Source organism: Oryzias latipes, chromosome 1 (genome assembly GCF_053564925.1).
Source record: "Oryzias latipes strain Hd-rR chromosome 1, Olatipes_Hd-rR_3.1".
Classification (NCBI taxonomy): Eukaryota; Metazoa; Chordata; class Actinopteri; order Beloniformes; family Adrianichthyidae; genus Oryzias; species Oryzias latipes.
Window position 1 is genome coordinate 26,288,625 of NC_136237.1, and position 16,815 is coordinate 26,305,439.

The following is a 16,815-nucleotide window of genomic DNA, read 5'->3' on the forward strand; positions in this document are numbered from 1 at the left end:
AACGGGTTGTGGCTCCGGGTGCTTTCTTTTTTATTAGGGGCGGTCCCAAATGACTCTTTGAGTAAAAAAGGTTGCCGACCCCTGTACTATCCTATTGAATTCTATGCATTTATGATCCTTTTTGATTGTATGTTTACCTTACAATTACCGATACAAAGCCCATTGAGACAACTGTTTTTTGTGAATTTGGGCTTTACCAATTGATTTGAATTGAATTTTGATGTTTTTAACATGTTATTGTAGCATTTTTCTTATGATGGAGGACATATATAAAGAAAATTAAGCTCAAAATTGCATTTCTGGATTTTACTTTATTCAGATCCTTGTGAATCAGGAGCAGACAAAGAAATTATGTTGGAAAAAGCTTGTAGGTGTGACGTGGAACTACTACGGCAAGCCACAAGCTCCCTGCTCCACTCCATTCTGATGCATCCACTTGCAGACAAATAGATCCGTGTACATCTTTGTTTTCCTCATCTGAGCTGGAATCTGGCTTAAAACTTCACGGCTGGAAAACTCTAACATTGCTCACCATTTTTGTTGTCCAGGTAATCTTAGTTTTGGGTGTCAGGGGCTGTAAGTTAGTTGGAGAGAGCGTAAATAGATGGATGATGGGAAATAAAGGGAGGCTTGTTTCATGCTAACAGTCCCGCCCCAACTAAAAGGCAAATTTCTGAGGAAGTACTGTCTTTATGCAGAAACTATGTCCTGGAAAAGGACATAGCTTTTTAAAATTTTGGCTTAAAACAGCCTAATCATAGTTAAAAGACCAGTGGGAACGCTTTAAGAGATGATTGGAGTGGATCTTTAAGGATAAAAAGCTTGCTTGAAAACAAAGATGTGCAAAGGAAATTGAGCTGTGCCACTTTTTTTTTCTAATTAATCAAATATGGTTGTCAGAATCTGTGACATTCATACGCATATTGAATTTGCTTGCCTTCTTGTTACATGGGGGCAACACTGACTGGGTTTAACCTAATTATTAAATCCTAAATTTACCTAACTGAGCTGAAGTGGCAACGGAAGAAGAGAATGAATGTGTGACAGAAAGCAGCTTATTATCAAGTAATGACTCCAATAGGATTACATGTCTAAATACAGCATGAGACTTCTGCCTGCTGGGAAAGTGACAGAGCGTCAGAGGTTGAAACGTCTGATGATTCAAGGTACTCTTTTCTTCTATACTGTATTAGAAACACAATTTGGTCAAAATGATCAGCTACGACAAAGTAAGATGAATATTTTGGAATTGAATAATTAATTCAAATTCTTATTTTCATGTATTTGTCAGTCATTTACAGACAATGCATGTCTTATGAAGACTTTCAAAAGTTGTTTCAGCTTTATTGTGAAAGGTCGAAAGCCAACTAAAAAAAACTCAATAAATAAATAAATAATTTAGAGTATCATGCCAACAAATATGTTGCACTATTGAAATATCAAAAGAAGTCCTCCACAGGAAAACATTTTCAGTCTTTATGTCCAAAAGCGAGTTTTTCCTGTCTCCTCAGAGCTTCTTTACAGTCTGGAGCATTTAGAGTGGCTCCTGCTGGTGAGTTACTACACAACTAACCCAAGTTTCTGTTGCGTCATATTCTTTGAAATTTGATCTTTGTAAAGGGGTGTGAGAACCGTGACAGGAAGGAGAAGAACACACAGGGATAAAGTCTCTGTAAGTGTAATTACAGCCTGTTACGCTCGTCTAAACAAAAAACAACCAAGACAGCTTTCCTGAAGTTCCCTCTGTTCACAGGTAGTGTGACGTGACACATGACTCTCCCCTGAAAGGTTAAAGGTTGTTGAAGTTATGTGAACAACAAACAAGTCTACATCCCGACAGAGAGGTAAGGAGGTTTTTAAAAAAAAAGTAGTTTGGTGGCTGTTTTTGCATATTTATCCCTTGTGCTTTTCTTTGAAATTGTGTCACTTCAAGCATAAAATGAACTCCAGAGACAGTATTTGTGAACCACATCTGCTGTACAGCAGCTTACAGAGTTTGACCTAAATGTTTCTTCGCTTTTAAATGGGTCCAGGGCTACAACTAACATTAACTTGTTTTCAAGCACATATCGATATTTTGAATCACCTTTAAACCATGATTAGAAATTCACTTATTCGCATCGAATATTTTAGATTGATCTATTATTGTTAAGATTGTTTTCTGTCATGATAAAATTAGTCAAAAGGAGCAGGTGTACTAGTCAAAGCCTTTTTTTTTAAATCCATATATACAAAATATGTTTTCAAAATACTTCATCTGTGACAGTGACTACATTTCTCGCAACAGTCTGGGTCTGTGGCAGCAGATGTGCAGAAAACTCCCCTGTGGTTTGACTTTCACGAAACATCAAATGTGGCTGTTCTGTTACAGACAATAACACCTTGTTTTGGCTTCTATTGTCCTGTTTTTTCAAAATCACAGAGACCTTCAAATTATTACAGATGTTTCACAAGCTTTTTAAAAACAATTATTTCAGTTAGTGTCAGGGAGATTAAAAAACAGGGGCCTTGATGGCTCCTTCAAGCAAACTGATGAACACAACTAAACTTGGTTGACCTTTAATTTTAGGAGAAAATAAGATTGAAACCATGAAAAATGACTGACTGAATGAAACCAAATAAAGTAGTTATAAGTCACGGCACAAAAATCCCAGCAGTGTCCTCAATCTGTAAATGCTTTATGTCAGAAACACTGGGTTGACTGTGCTTTTCCCTTTTTTTGTTGGATTCTTATCCTTATTTCATGTATGTTATTGCATTTTATATTTTTATCCTTTTTTCTTACAGTTTTTCTTAAATGCTAAAACACATTTCACAAACGTGTCCTCCGTGTTCCCCGATGTCTAAACACAACATCCTTTTTTAAAGCTACACAAACACAACCATACCTTCTCACTTCAAAACTCAAACTTTCACAGCAAAACAGCAGCTCAAAGCTTTCAAAAACACATCTTTACACACTACAGCAAAACAATTGAAAACACAATGCTCAATTTGTGAGGTTTTCAACAACTGTCAATGCATATTTTTAGAAACTTTATAGTAATGGATGTTCTTAGATCTCTGCAGAGGATTGGGCATGAAGATTTGTGAATTTCATATGAAAAGTATAAATCTATAGTCAATTCTGCATGTACACTATTGTAACACATCTCAGTGAAAAAACAGAATCTTCTGCACACAACAGTACTCTTGAAAACATGATCAGTGTGTGAAGTGATTTTATTTACTTTATTCACATCACAATCTTTGTGTGGCATGTCACTGAGCTGCATCAGGCCACATCACCTCATCCACATCCCAGGCTATATTGCCTATTGCCAGGCACTGCTGGAAAAACGCCCTGGAATGGCGAATCCATCCTTGGAAGGCCTGCACTGGGATGTCAACACGTTCATTGTGTTCAACTATTGCTGACTGCGTGGCTAGCATTTTGCATCACGTGAGCTTTCATTTGAGAATATGAGAAGAGTCCTTTTGCAACTTGTGTTTTAGCAAAGAACAATGTGTCAAGATTTATGAGAATGGAGGATTGTGTTTTGTGAAGTGTGTCGTCATGTGAAATGTGTTTATGATATTGGAAAATAATAGCTAGATTTAGTAAATGTGTTTAGAGAACTGGTCATTTGGTTTAGGGGACTGGCTTTTGGGTTTTAGCATTTGAGAAAAACTGGAAATTTTAATTTTCTTGTAAAGCACCCTGGTACTGGGAGGGAGATGTAAAGTGCTATATAAACATTCATTCAATCCTAATGTGGTCAAGAATTTGCAGAAATCACCTCCTAATGGTAAACACTCGACAAAACCATTACAAATGGTAGCTCATAAGTAAGTTTTTGATTTTCAGTTTTACGTGACATGACTTGTTAAAAGAAAATCCTTTCTCCTGGACATCCTTAACCTGTCCAAATAGCCAGTAACCTATTTTAGTTGAATGGTTTACTTATTGTCATCCCTGGACCTATGAACTCTCCAGCCCATTTTTCAGGTCAGAGTCTGAACTTCTGAGGTTTTCGTGCTTCTCCACAGCTCACTTCCTAATAATTCGCCTTCCTGCACACAGATGGAGCATGCGTCTTTCCCTCCGTTGTCCAGGGTTGCCATCTGTGGTGGCACCCACGGTAATGAGATGACTGGCGTGTACATTGTAAGAGAAATGCAGAAGAAAAAAGAGAATGCTGCCAGATCTTTCTCCATAACACCTGTCCTCACGAATCCTCGAGCTGTGGACGTTTGCAGAAGATATGCAGACATGGATCTCAATCGCTGCTTCACTGATGCCTTACTCAGGTAAAAACTGTTTCTTTTAGTAGAAACTACAGTCAACACAAGCTACAGTAATGATAAGAATATCCTTTTTGAGTGACATGCATTCTAAAGCAGTAAAGTAGGATTTTGTTTGGTCTCCAGTTCGCCTGTGACAAACTCAATGCCCTATGAACTGAGGCGAGCGCAAGAGCTGAATACTCAGCTGGGACCCAAAGGAGGCAAAGAGGCTGTGGATCTGCTGGTAGATCTTCACAACACAACTGCCAACATGGGGCTGTGCCTCATCTTCTACTCTCTAGACTGGCTAACCCTGCACATATTAAAATACATCCAGGTACAAACTCTCATCATTTAAATTTGGCAACTTCTACAATAATTATGACACCAATGTTTGATATGACAAATGAAGCTGCAACAAATTAACTGGTATATCCAGCTATCTACATGGAACCTGATAAATATCTCAATAAACAATTATTAAAATGAATGAAACCATGAAAGGATAAAAAAAAAATCCTGGCAGAGGTGGAGCTAGAGGGGGCCAAGGGGAGCTGTAAGAAATCATCAGTACAAGCTTCTTTAAGCATTGCAATAATAACAAAAACAGTCCTCTTAAAATGTTATATATTAATAACAATAATGAATCCTTTTGAAATTTGTATTTTTGATACTTTAATTTCATTTCCACTCTGCTGTTCTCATTTGCCACCATTCCAAGGTTTTCTGACCCCCCCAATAAAAATATTCTGTAGAACCACAAGTATGAAAAGGTTTCAAAAGACTTGTGATGTCCTTTTTATTTTATTTCAATAACAAATATTAATATACTGTCATACTAGGCTCGCCAAATCACAGAAAAATAATTCAAAAAGTAGATTTCTTCATTGGAGAGGCCCATGCAACGGTTTAGCAGTTCATAAAGGCCCATGTAAGTCACACATTTTACCGACTATTTGTGAAGTTTCTGTCATCCCGAAGTGTTGATAGTATATTTTTAATAACTTGCTTTCTGCTCGGTAAGGGTTAGCTGCAGTAACTATGGTGGGTGGCTTACCTCATCCCGACCTACCAACTACTCAGCGGTGTCAGCTGTGCAAATAAGCTTTCCAAGATTTGTAAAAACAAGTAAAAAACGTTTTTAATTTTATTTTATTTTATTTTTTTGCATTTCTTAAAGTCCTGGATGTAGATTTACATGAGCAGATGTGATAAAAATGAGTGTTTTTTTTTTTTTTTCATTTCTTTGCACTAGAATAAGATTTCCTCTGTGCCGGTCAGAGCAATTCAGCTGGATATACCCCTCTCTGATGCTTATTCTCTGGAGGCGGTGGGCAAGCACGGCTTTGGTAACTATTTAAGATATTGACGCACAAGCTTCAATGCCATTTTATTTTCACAATAGATACAATAGATAGCAGTTTTTCTTTTTGTTTGCAGCTATAGAGGTCGGCCCTCAGCCCCATGGGGTTCTGAGAGCTGACATCTTTAACGTGGCAAAAAAGGCTGTGGATCTCACTTTGGAGTTCATTCAGGAGTTCAATGCTGGTAAGAAGCTGGCTCTGGATATCAGTGCTTCACGTCTACATTATGTGCTATTAAAACCATGTTTCATCTTATTTAATCTGCTTTTATGAGTTTGGTATTTCTAGTGACTTGAGGAAAAGAGGAGGGGTAAACCAATTTTAAGTGCAATTTTTAATTCCTGAGGAGGGTTTTTTTGTTTTGTTTATTTATTCTTTTCTCTTTATTGTGAAATTTTTCTTTTTTCTACTTTTTGTTTTCTGTGCTCGGAACCTGGAACATGACATTACAAAAAAAAAAAAATTGTCCCCTAAAGTTAATCATTTGTGGGCTAAAATGATCATTATGCAGGCACAAAGTAGTATTTTGTACACACAAATGAGCATATATTGGGCCAGAATTAGCTAATTTTGTGTGCATAAATATGCCTTTTGCAGTGTTTTGTGGTAACAAATTGGTATTTTGTGTGCACAAATAATATTTTAGTATCTTTTATTCTGACTGTTAATTTGTTACTATCGACACTTTTATGTAAGTATGGATACGTGCTCTTCAAGAATCCGTGAAATACGCTGTGGGGTTCCCCAAGGGTTGATTTTAGGTCTTGCACTTTTTAACTGGTATATGTTGCCTCTTGGAGATCTCATCAGATTACACAGCGTTGACTGTCACAGCTATGCTGATGATACACAGCTTAACAACGCCATGGTGACCTTCAACCTGTCAATACTTCTTTAAATTGTATTTTATATATAAAGTTGTGGATGGCAGAAAACTTCTTACAGCACAACCAGGACAAAACTGAAATTTGAATCACGGTTGTCCAGCACTGGCATTTTAGTTGTCCCTAAGGTGAGGACCAAAACTTATGGTGAGGCTTCGTTCTATGGTCCTCGCCTCTGGAACAGCCTGCCAGAGAACCTCAGGGCCGCCAGAGACTGTTGAGGTTTTTAGGAAGAGGCGAAAGACCCACCTTTTTAATTTTGCTTTTAGCTGATCTTATCTGCTTATTTATTGTATTAGTTTTAGTATATAATATTTTATGTATTTAATCTTATTCTCAATTTTATGTTTTTATAATCATCTTATTTCTTTAATTTCATCATCTTATCATAATTTTAGCCTCAGTGTTTCTTCTGGGGATTTTTTCTGAAAGAGCTTGCTAGCTTGGTCAGTGGTTGTTGCCGCGGTTATCACCCTTGCTGGGGCAGCTAGAGTTTAACTTTGACGCCTCATGGCTATAAAGTAGACCCTGTTGCTGTCCTGGTCCGGATGGGCACTGTGGCGGTGTTCCTACGGCCGAGCTGGCTCCTGGTATGAAGAGATTCCCAAATACTGTTTCCTCACAGCAGAGCCAAGTCTGAAAATTCTTTTAGTAGTTACTTTTATTAGTATTCATTGCGTGTGGTGTTATGGGTCATATGTGTTAACGGAGGGTAGGTGGGGCGAAGGGTGGTTTTTTATTGTAATATTGTGGGGTTTTTTTGTTCTAAATGTTAAAGTGCTTTGAGTTATGCAACGTATGAGAAGCGCTTCTTTTTATAAAGTTTGATTTGATAAAATACATAGTTTTGGCGGCTACAAAAAATACAAATTTGTGACAACAAAATATTAATAAATGTAAATGTGTGCCCACAAAATATGCATAAAATGCTAATTTTTGCCCTCAAAATGCTAATTTGAGTTCACACAATATTAATTTTAGCTCAAAAGTTATTTTGAGGGAAGAATTTATTATACGTTTAATGTAATGTGCAGTGCTCCAAACTATTTACATTTGAATGTTTTTTTTTTCCATCTTAGTAATAGTAATAAAGGGTTTTTCTTGAAAAGATTTGTGTAAACCTTATTCAGAGAGATGCATCTACAAAAATATTTCATCTCCTTTCTTCCAACAGGACGTAGGTTTGAGGGAGGCGAGGTGGAAGCATACACATTTGTAAAAAGCATTGATTATCCAAGAGACTCTTCTGGTGAAATAACTGCTGCCATCCACCCAGAGCTGCAGGTACATTAATCAATCAGAAAAAAACGGACACTAAATGAGTATAACTAAAGTTATTTTCAAAATGACTTTTGGGAAACTTTTTTTTATATTATTACTCTGAAGAAAAAATAAAATTAATTGTAATAGAGCCTATATCCAGATTCTTTAAATCATATTTTAAGGCTTGGTGAACCCAAGCTGGTTTTTACATCGTTTATTTTGGTTATTACAGCTATAATCGGTCTTTTGCCTTATTTTGTGTTAAATGTTACCATTCAGAAAGTGTTTTCACATATATTTTGTTTGCCTTCTTTGTCCAGGACAAAGATTTTCAGCTTCTACGCTCAGGGGATCCTTTATTCCTGTCATTTTCTGGGGAAACGGTGAAGTACGATGGAGAAGACCTCTACCCTTTCTTCATTAATGAATGCGCCTACTACGAGAAGAAGGTGGCTTTCCAGTTAGCTCTGAAGACCACCTTCCCCCTCCCATCAGTGAGCGTGGAGAAAAATTAGGAGAACAGAAGACCAAAGATGAAGAGGATCATAAAAATACTGCATGGGACGTAAACATTTCAAGTAACAAAATGTACAAATTTATATGCGGTAGTCACAGCTGGGGATTAATGTAATCCCTTTGACACAGTTCTGCAATAGATCAATGATTAAACTAAGACATATCTAGTTAGATATATATTTAACCAATGGTACAACTTGATGCAATTTATATTCTCCAACATCGTCTGTTAATTTTTGAAAACAATTTATTCTATAAAAGAGGGAATTCTGATTGAAAAAAAAACTTTTTTGCCAAAATAAAATGTCAACTTTTACAGAAGACAATGACTAAATGAAATAAACTGTCTTAATGTTTTTATTCTGTCTATTGCTTCTACGGTCACAGTTTAAGGCTCTGTCTGCTTTTCTGCTAAAAGAAAAAAACACAGGAAGTCAGAAAAATTTTACATTGAAATACGACAATGTGCTTCAGGCAACACACCATGTACAAAAGTTGGTCACATGTGTGACTCAACCTTGACCACACATCAAAGACGTTAGTTTTTTTGTTTCAAATACTTTCTTACAATAATCTTTGAATATAAACAATTTACAATTTAAAAAAAAGAAATCACTGAAAATGCCAACCCTGTTACTTTATAATGTTTTTTTTTTCTTAACAATGCACAAAACTAAATACTAACACAAATCAGATTTCCCAAATAAAAACATTCAGGCATTTGTCATGAAAAATGTCAGCTGTGTAGTTTTGGGATGAAAGTCACAGGTTTCCTTGAATGGAATCAAAGAAATCTTACACAAATTTGTCATAACAGTGAGAATAATAAAAAAAAAAAAAGGTAAGTGGTTCCATTTTTAGTGAGTGACATTTCATGACATTTAGTCAGCATAAACCACAGACTGCAATCAACAAATACCACAGCTGATGGAAAGGTCAGCTACAAAGGCATGCAGAGCAAAGGCCTTTTCATTTAAATATGCAAAATTAGAATCAAAATCGATGCCTAAAAGGCGCAAGCCGTGTTTTTTCTGATAAGGATAGCTACAAAGACATGGATAACTCCAAGTGCGTTTTATCTTTTTTTGGCAACACAAGGCTTTTTACCCCCCCCCCCCATTTAATCTTTTTTTAACAAGTGAAAGGAGTTAAGGACTGTATGATGAGCAGCTTTGGAAGCATTGGCAATGTAAAATAAGGCAAAGAAAAAGCAATACATTTAAATCAAAGTATGATTTTAAAACTTGGGCAAAAAAAACAGAAATAAACAACATTTGCTAACTTGTCGTTCAGAAATTGGAAAAGCAAAAGTGACAAAAGAACTAAAGTCTGAGCACTTGTGAGGTTTTAGCTGCAAGTATTTCATCCCTTTAGTCAATAGTACTCTGTAACAACTTTCAACTGTTAGAAGACTAATAGTTACACCCAATAATCTCATTTAGAATCCATTCCAATGAAGTTAGCTTTCATTTTCAGACGCGTTCATGCGACTCTATACGCCATCATGCGGGTGTAGTTCTTGCGGTGGCTCTTGGCGGCCCACAGGAACAGAGCCGCTGCCATCATCTGTAGAGGGAAGGAAATGAGGGCGAGGTAGAGAGACCAGCCCATAGAGCCCTTCACTCCTTTGGGAGGCGGGTGGTAGTAGTCCAGCAAATCAACCCCTGCCCGGAAACAGCAGACGCTGCCAAGAGTGCAAAGACCTGAGGAGCAGAGAGGAGGGTAACAGCAGGGTATGCAGTTTGCAATAAATAAATAAAAAACAGCCGTTTATAATCTGTCTTTAATAGTTATACGGCTAACCGTTTGTCCAAGGATTTTACATTTGAAGACCCATAAAACAGAGTAGATGATGCATGATTAATTAAGAAGTTCAACACATAGAAAGCGAAACCCAGAGTAAACCCTAATCATGCTTACTGACATTTAGACTTTGCAGAAAATATCTCTAAAAGTCTACGACGGAGTTTTAGGGCCACGGTGATTAAAAGAACTTCTGGCCAACGTGTCAGTGTCGTCATGCCGAGAAAAAACTCGACACACAGTTTCGAGAAAAAACTTGTCGTGTTGAGATAAAAGTTCTAAATAAAGTTTCGAGATTAAAGTCGCAATGTTGCGCGACAGAGATTTTATCTCGTAAATTTAGGAGATAAAAATTTGTAAATTTATGAGAAAAAAACTATTGTGGAAGTAAGCATGCAGAGCAGCAGGTGAACGCCGCGCAGCAGCAGATCAGACCGACTAAACGTTGTTGAACAGGTGAGCTGAATGTTTATTGATAACGTTCCAAATGACTGGAAGCTCATTTGTTTGATTTACAATTTATTAAAGTTTTATTTATCGATGGTTGGTTTGCAGGATCTCAGCAGCCCGATGATGAAGCCATCGGTATCCCTGCAGCTGTTCGCTTGAATCCTTTCTTCCTCCACCAAAGACCAGATCTCTATGTTTGTGTGATGCTTCCGTCTGAGGAGGAGAAGCACTTTTTGCCTTTTTCAACGTTGTAATGCTAATATAACAGACTATTTTCATTCCTCTTTGTTTTTTAATGATCAAACGGGACGCTTCATCTGCAGGAGGGGGCGTATGTAACACTGTTTACTTCCGCATTGGTGATCGGATGACAGATTCGTGACGCAATGTGACAGATGAACTTCAGGTTATGTGAATGAAAAGGAGAATAAAGGCTGCAGCGTTCCTCTACACCCAAACGTGTCTCTGAGCTCCTTATTTTACTGATGAAAGTCCGCTTTACTGACACTGAACCCCAGAAAGACTGAACCTCGTCATGACGAGAAAAAACTCGACACGTTGGCCAGAATTTTTTTCCTCACCGTGGCCCTAAAACTCTGTCATAAAAAGTCAGACTTTTAATAGTCTTGAAACAATAAAACCAGTGGCCCTGTGGTAGAGTGTGTACCAAGAGATCGGAAGGTTCAGATCCACTGCAGAGTCATACCAAAGCCTCTAAAAATGGGACCCATTGGGGAGTTGGATTGAGCGATTAAACCACCAAATGTTTCCCGAGCGTGGCTGTGTCTGCAGCTCACCGCTCCCCCAGGGGATGGATCAAAAGCAGAGAACTAATTTCACACATCTAGACAGCTTTAACATAAAAAAAACAACCAAATTAAAAAGTAGGGCAACAATGAGAGGGAACCGGCATGTTTGATTCTGAAACTGCGCAGTTACTTAATTAGACACAGACGAAGAGAACTTTGATGGATTTGTTGGAGAAGATCGATTAAAAAGAAGTTTGGATTGTGGAATAGTGGAATAAAGCTCAACTGAACTCACCGTTTTGCTTCCTTACCCTTTTGGCACCTTATAATACAGTAGTCTTTGGATACAGGTTAAGTACAGAAATAGACCCCTACTTAAGACTGCGCTTTATAGTACAGTGGCGCGCCTTAATGATGCAGAAAATGTCAGAGTCGTGATTTGATCTGTGATCTGTTGATCTTGATTAATGATTCGAATCGCCACTTAAGTAATGATCCACAACCTTAATAAAAATCTATGTAGTGTATATATTTTTATTACCCAAGAGGGACTTTAAGCCTTTTCTGTGGCCTGTAAAATACAAATTTGATTTAGGGAGGCATTTTACTCACCTGCAAGAAAATGTAGAACGCCCACAACCAAGGTTGGAGTGAAGCTACGGCAGAGGCAGGCACAGACCCCTACAAGGCCACCAAGGAGGACCAGAGCCAGTGAGACCAAGGGAAGGAGAAACTGACACCTCCACAGGTCTGCACACACACAGAGAACCCAAAATTCAAAAGTATCTGCAGCCAGATCCAGTTTAAACTTCTGTGGTTTGCAATCAGTAGAACATGGCAGTCATCAAAAGAAAAGAAAAGCAATCAAAAGCTAGAGAATGAGCAGATCCTCAGGCCATTTACATATTTTCAGTGCCTAGTATAAATAATTCCAAAAACCTAAATAACAACATTCAACCTAACTTGCATGTGCTGTAACCGTGTGCAGTCATCTGCAGATAACTTACATGTTCTCAGCAGGTCCTCCTCAGCGTTGGCGTCAAGATTTTTGTACTTTGGCATGAACTGCTGGTTTAAGCTGAAGGGCTCACACTTTGTTTCAAAGGTGTGATCTAGGGTCAAAAACAGAAAAATCAAATCCTATTCCAACCATAGCACTTTAACAAATAAAGAAGTACAAAAACTTGTAAAATATTTCAAATCTATTTTCGTAGGCGCCCTCAGAGATTCAGACAGTGGTAAAAAAAAAAATGTATCCAAAACTTTACATTAAATTGCCTTCCTAAAATCTGTAAAGCAATGCTTTCCTCATTCGCAGTTTAAAGCTGAATTCCTGAATGTTCCCCTCTTAAAATCAAATCAAACTTTATTTATACAGAATTTGGCATTTCATCGCTCAGTTTTCGCTTGCTGGCTTTTTCAAACACACTAGTGTGCATGTTTTAGTGGTATGTTTTAACGTTAAATACAGAAAAAAAACCCTCATAACTGAAACTGCGCCGTTTAACTGCGCTGTTGTATTGTAACAACCGGAGTGTGAAAATCACTGCATATGTAACCGTTTTAATCCAAGTTACAGCCGCCGTTTCTTTTCTATTAAAGTCTCTAAAACAGGGGAGTCGAACTCATTTTCACGGTGGACCACATAAACATAGCGGCTGTCCTCAAAGGGCCAAATATAACTTGTACATGTAACAAAATGTAATGAAAAGTAAATGTAAGTAATCCTTAATGTTAAATAACTAATTATTTATTATAACTTTTTAAAGTGACAATTACAGTTGCATAGAAAAACATATGTTTGCTTGTTACTCTAGCATAAATCCTTTTAAATTTTGTCAGCTTATTAAAACCCACATAATTCCATTAATGAAGGATCAAATTGTCCAAGTAAATAAAGAAAAATAACATAAAACTGAGCTAGATAGAACATGTATTACTACACATGTAACATTTTGTCTGCATATACACATAAGACCTACAAACATTAAATAATTACAGCAACTACACATACATAATATGTAATCAACTAAAGAAAATTTTTATTTCAAGAAATTAAAAACGTTTATGCTCTCGCGGGCAACATGAAATGACATAGTGGGCCACATTTGGCCCCCGGGCCTTGAGTTTGACATATGTGCTCTAAAAGACAGTTGTGATCTCGCTGCCTTGTCGGATTTGACCAGCAGATTTCAGCCAATCACATCAACCAGAAAGGTTTCCGCCCCCCAAGTGACAAAACACCCCTGAACACTGCGCCCCCCCCCCCCCAAGTGACAAAACTGCCCCCTTTAGACTGCGCGTAAATCCAGGTGAGGGTGCAGTTGTAAAATGCAGGGTCGCTCGGTTAGAATTGCGCCTGCGCGGTTGTAAGGTTCCTCACTCAGTTCCTGAATACGCCCGCTCAGTTGTCTTTACGCCCTTTCACTTTATGGCAGCGATGAAACGTCATAAAAGAACATTTCATTCAAAAGTTACACAAAGTGCTTTACAAAATTAAAATATCTTTGATAAAAAAACAGAAAATTATAAAACACACAGGACTAGGAAAATATTACAAACATCAATGTATGTGCCAATCATTTTACATGACTCACAAGGACATTGAAACCCTTTATTAGAGTTAATTTAGAGGGCTGATTTTGTACGAAAAGGGACTATTTTAATCATTATACTTTAACATATTTTCTTCTCAAGTTGCCCTGTTTCAATATTTCTAAAATTCTCCAATTTAAATTAAAACTCAAACGTTATTCTATGAGACATGTTTGTGTGCAATTTAAGCTCTATTGCAGTGAGTGAGAGACCTGGGCTTCATGGAGCCTCACCTGACTCTCGAGGCACCTGGATGCACCTCCACCACAACCCCAGAGAGCCGTTCAGGTGGAACATGATGTCTGTGTGGTTTTTCTCATTGAAGCCGCTCCTCAGAAAGTCCTCTCTGAGCCGAGACACATTGGTGGTCCGATTGGCGGGGGGGCTGCTGTACTGGAACCAGTGCTGGGTTCCCACAGCCGCGGAGAGGTAGACCGCGGCCAGCAGGCTCAGAACCGAACCGATGACTAGAGCCGTGGCATACCTGTTATCCACCATCGTCCTCTCAGGAGATTCCTTACTAGTCTGGAGCAGGTCTGGGCAGTCTGATATAATTTAGACGATAGCATTAACAGACATTGCAGACGCCTTGTTACCCGATCCCAACCGGAAATACATGTGGAACAACGCATGCGCATTATGCATCTACTTCCGCATGAAGCATTTTGACCAATGAGTATGTCATATCGGAAGCCTTTAAAAAAAACTTTATTAACAAATATTGCACATACAAAATACCAAACACAGAACTCCACACTGTGTGCAAAATACAATTTTCACGTTCAACAGGAAAATGAACAAAAAATAAATAAAATAAAACATAATAATAACAATGTAAAACAGGTTAAGACAAAATAAAACAAAAATAATAAAGGCAAAGGAATGTGTTCAAGTTTCAAAAGAGAACATGTTTCAACAGTTCTGACAGCTTTTTTGTTAGTGGAGGATTTTATACTGTTTACATACAGTACCATTTCTTTCTGGAAAACATAAAATACTGTTTTTTTGTTGGCATATTTACACTTGTGTATAAAGTATTTAGCCATAATTATAAGTCAATTAACTACACCTATTTTCTCTGCATTAAGTCTCCCTTGTGTAAAATATCCAAAAATAATGTGCTCATAAAATAATCTATAATCTTCACATAGATGAGTTCTTATAAAATGCATAAAATCTTCCCAAAATAGTTGAGTGAAGGAGCAATTCCAAAAAAGATGAGGCACCGTTTCTGGTGAGGAATGACAAAATGAACAGTTTATGTCCAGATCTTTTTTAAACTTGGTATCTCCAGGTGTTTCACTGGATAAAATGTATGAAGAATTTTTAAAATAAATTTCTCTCATTTTATTGGTGATGAAATACTTTTGGGGCAGGGACCAAACCTTTTCCCACTGAATTCTACAGCCAAGCCTATTCCAGTAGGAGATAACATGCGGTTTTGTGGCTATCTCATTTTGAAACAGAGAACAGAGAACTTTAATTATTCCTGCCAGCTGAAACACATATCTTTCTACACCACAAATCTGTTAATTTGGGAGGAGAACATGGAGTATTTGAAGGAGAACTGCTACACAGAAGTCTAACACCACCTGGGATGGCTCCAGTAACTAATGCAAACTCTGGAGGTGAGACATGCAGACTATAGGTGGAGAGAAACTCAACATATGACATCAGGTTACCTTGTAGATTAATCAGCTTGTGTCACAAGAGAAATGTTCTTTTCAAACCAATTTTCAAGAAAAATACTCTTATTTTTGTGTAGAATATCTGTGTTATTCCAAATATAGTAGCGATGAGAAGAAAAATTATGTTTGTAGATCAAAGTCCATGCCAATTAAACCTGCTTATCAAAATTAGACAGTTTTAAAGGAATTTCACCTATTTTGAAATTACATAATCGAAGAAATGGCAGACCTCCAAGCTTATCAAACATATATTTTGGTATGAAATTCCAAAATGAGGTTTCACTATTTAAGACGTTTTTCTATGGAGAGAAATTAGACTCAGTCGGATTTGTGCGTAATTCTTGATTTGTGCGTAAATTTGGATTTGTGTATACATATTTTTTGATTTGTGCGTGCTTAAATTAGGATTTGTGCATAAATTTGGATTTGTGCGTGATTTGTTACTCACATAATACGTTTTGTGTATAAGTTTAAAAAATATAAAATGAAAAAAATACAAAATGCAATTTACGTATGCACAAATTAAGATTAAACAGCTTGTAACTACTTACACACACACATCTTTAAAAACCACGCACGAATCCCTTGTTACGCACACACGTAGCCAAAGTTAGGCACGGATCTACCGTGAGACTGTTTTCACGTCTCACATATTCGTCCGTAAGTGCTGCATTTAAATAGCAGTGGAATGTTCGGTAATTAGAATTTTCCTATCAGCCTTCCCTTCTAAACGTATCCAGACAATGACTCAATCAATACATGAAGACAGTAGATGTTAGTGTTGAACATAGAGGCTGCTTACTTCGGGGCGCTGACCACCGACATGGGCCGCCATTCTTCCCGTGACTCTCTAAGTCTTTACCTGCCAGCATCTTACATCCTGCAGTTATGTACTGGATTGTTATATATATACATATATATATATATATATATATATATATATATATATATATATATATATATATATATATATATATATATATTATATATTATATATATATTCTCCTCCAAACTCGGGTCCTCTACCAGAGGCCTGGGAGCTTGAGGGTCCTGCGCAGTTTCTTAGCTGTTCCTAGCACTGCGCTTTTCTGGACTGAGAGGTCTGAGGTCTTTCCAGGTATCTGTTGTAGCCACTCCTCCAGCTTGGGGGTTACTGCCCCGAGTGCTCCAATTACCACAGGCACTACTTTCACCTTCACTTTCCAGGCTTTCTCCAGTTCTTCTCTGAGTCCCTGGT

The 16,815-nt window shown here is 37.5% G+C and overlaps 2 protein-coding genes across 3 annotated transcripts; one reads left to right on the forward strand and one right to left on the reverse strand.

Moving 5' to 3' along the window:
- The first annotated feature begins 1,538 nt into the window (after positions 1–1,538).
- Positions 1,539–8,649, forward strand: LOC144994403 (N-acyl-aromatic-L-amino acid amidohydrolase (carboxylate-forming) B-like). 2 transcript variants are annotated; one of them, XM_078952181.1, is made up of 8 exons: positions 1,539–1,672; positions 1,754–1,844; positions 4,064–4,290; positions 4,411–4,603; positions 5,522–5,615; positions 5,707–5,814; positions 7,689–7,798; positions 8,098–8,649. In XM_078952181.1, the coding sequence occupies exons 3-8, from the start codon at positions 4,064–4,066 to the stop codon at positions 8,290–8,292; spliced, it is 927 nt and encodes a 308-aa protein (XP_078808307.1). In that variant the 5' UTR covers positions 1,539–1,672; positions 1,754–1,844; the 3' UTR covers positions 8,293–8,649. The 2 variants fall into 2 exon arrangements, with proteins under 2 accessions (XP_078808307.1, XP_078808309.1); XM_078952183.1 differs by lacking the exons at positions 1,539–1,672; positions 1,754–1,844 and adding an exon at positions 3,878–3,988.
- LOC144994406 (claudin domain-containing protein 1-like) lies at positions 8,633–14,547 on the reverse strand. The gene is made up of 4 exons (XM_078952184.1): positions 14,124–14,547; positions 12,303–12,407; positions 11,908–12,045; positions 8,633–9,996 (listed from the first exon to the last, which is right to left on the reverse strand). The coding sequence occupies exons 1-4, from the start codon at positions 14,386–14,388 to the stop codon at positions 9,776–9,778; spliced, it is 729 nt and encodes a 242-aa protein (XP_078808310.1). The 5' UTR covers positions 14,389–14,547; the 3' UTR covers positions 8,633–9,775.
- Positions 14,548–16,815: the final 2,268 nt, after the last annotated feature.

Coding starts and splice junctions, on each gene's coding strand:
- LOC144994406 (XM_078952184.1), bottom strand. CDS start 14,388: ATGGTGGATAACAGGTATGCCACGGCTCTAGTCATCGGTTCGGTTCTG. Junction 12,046..12,302: donor GGAGGACCTGCTGAGAACAT/GTAAGTTATCTG, acceptor GTGTGTGTGCAG/ACCTGTGGAGGTGTCAGTTT. Junction 9,997..11,907: donor CGTTCTACATTTTCTTGCAG/GTGAGTAAAATG, acceptor TCTGCTCCTCAG/GTCTTTGCACTCTTGGCAGC.
- LOC144994403 (XM_078952181.1), top strand. CDS start 4,064: ATGGAGCATGCGTCTTTCCCTCCGTTGTCCAGGGTTGCCATCTGTGGT. Junction 4,291..4,410: donor TTCACTGATGCCTTACTCAG/GTAAAAACTGTT, acceptor TTTGGTCTCCAG/TTCGCCTGTGACAAACTCAA. Junction 4,604..5,521: donor ACATATTAAAATACATCCAG/GTACAAACTCTC, acceptor TCTTTGCACTAG/AATAAGATTTCCTCTGTGCC.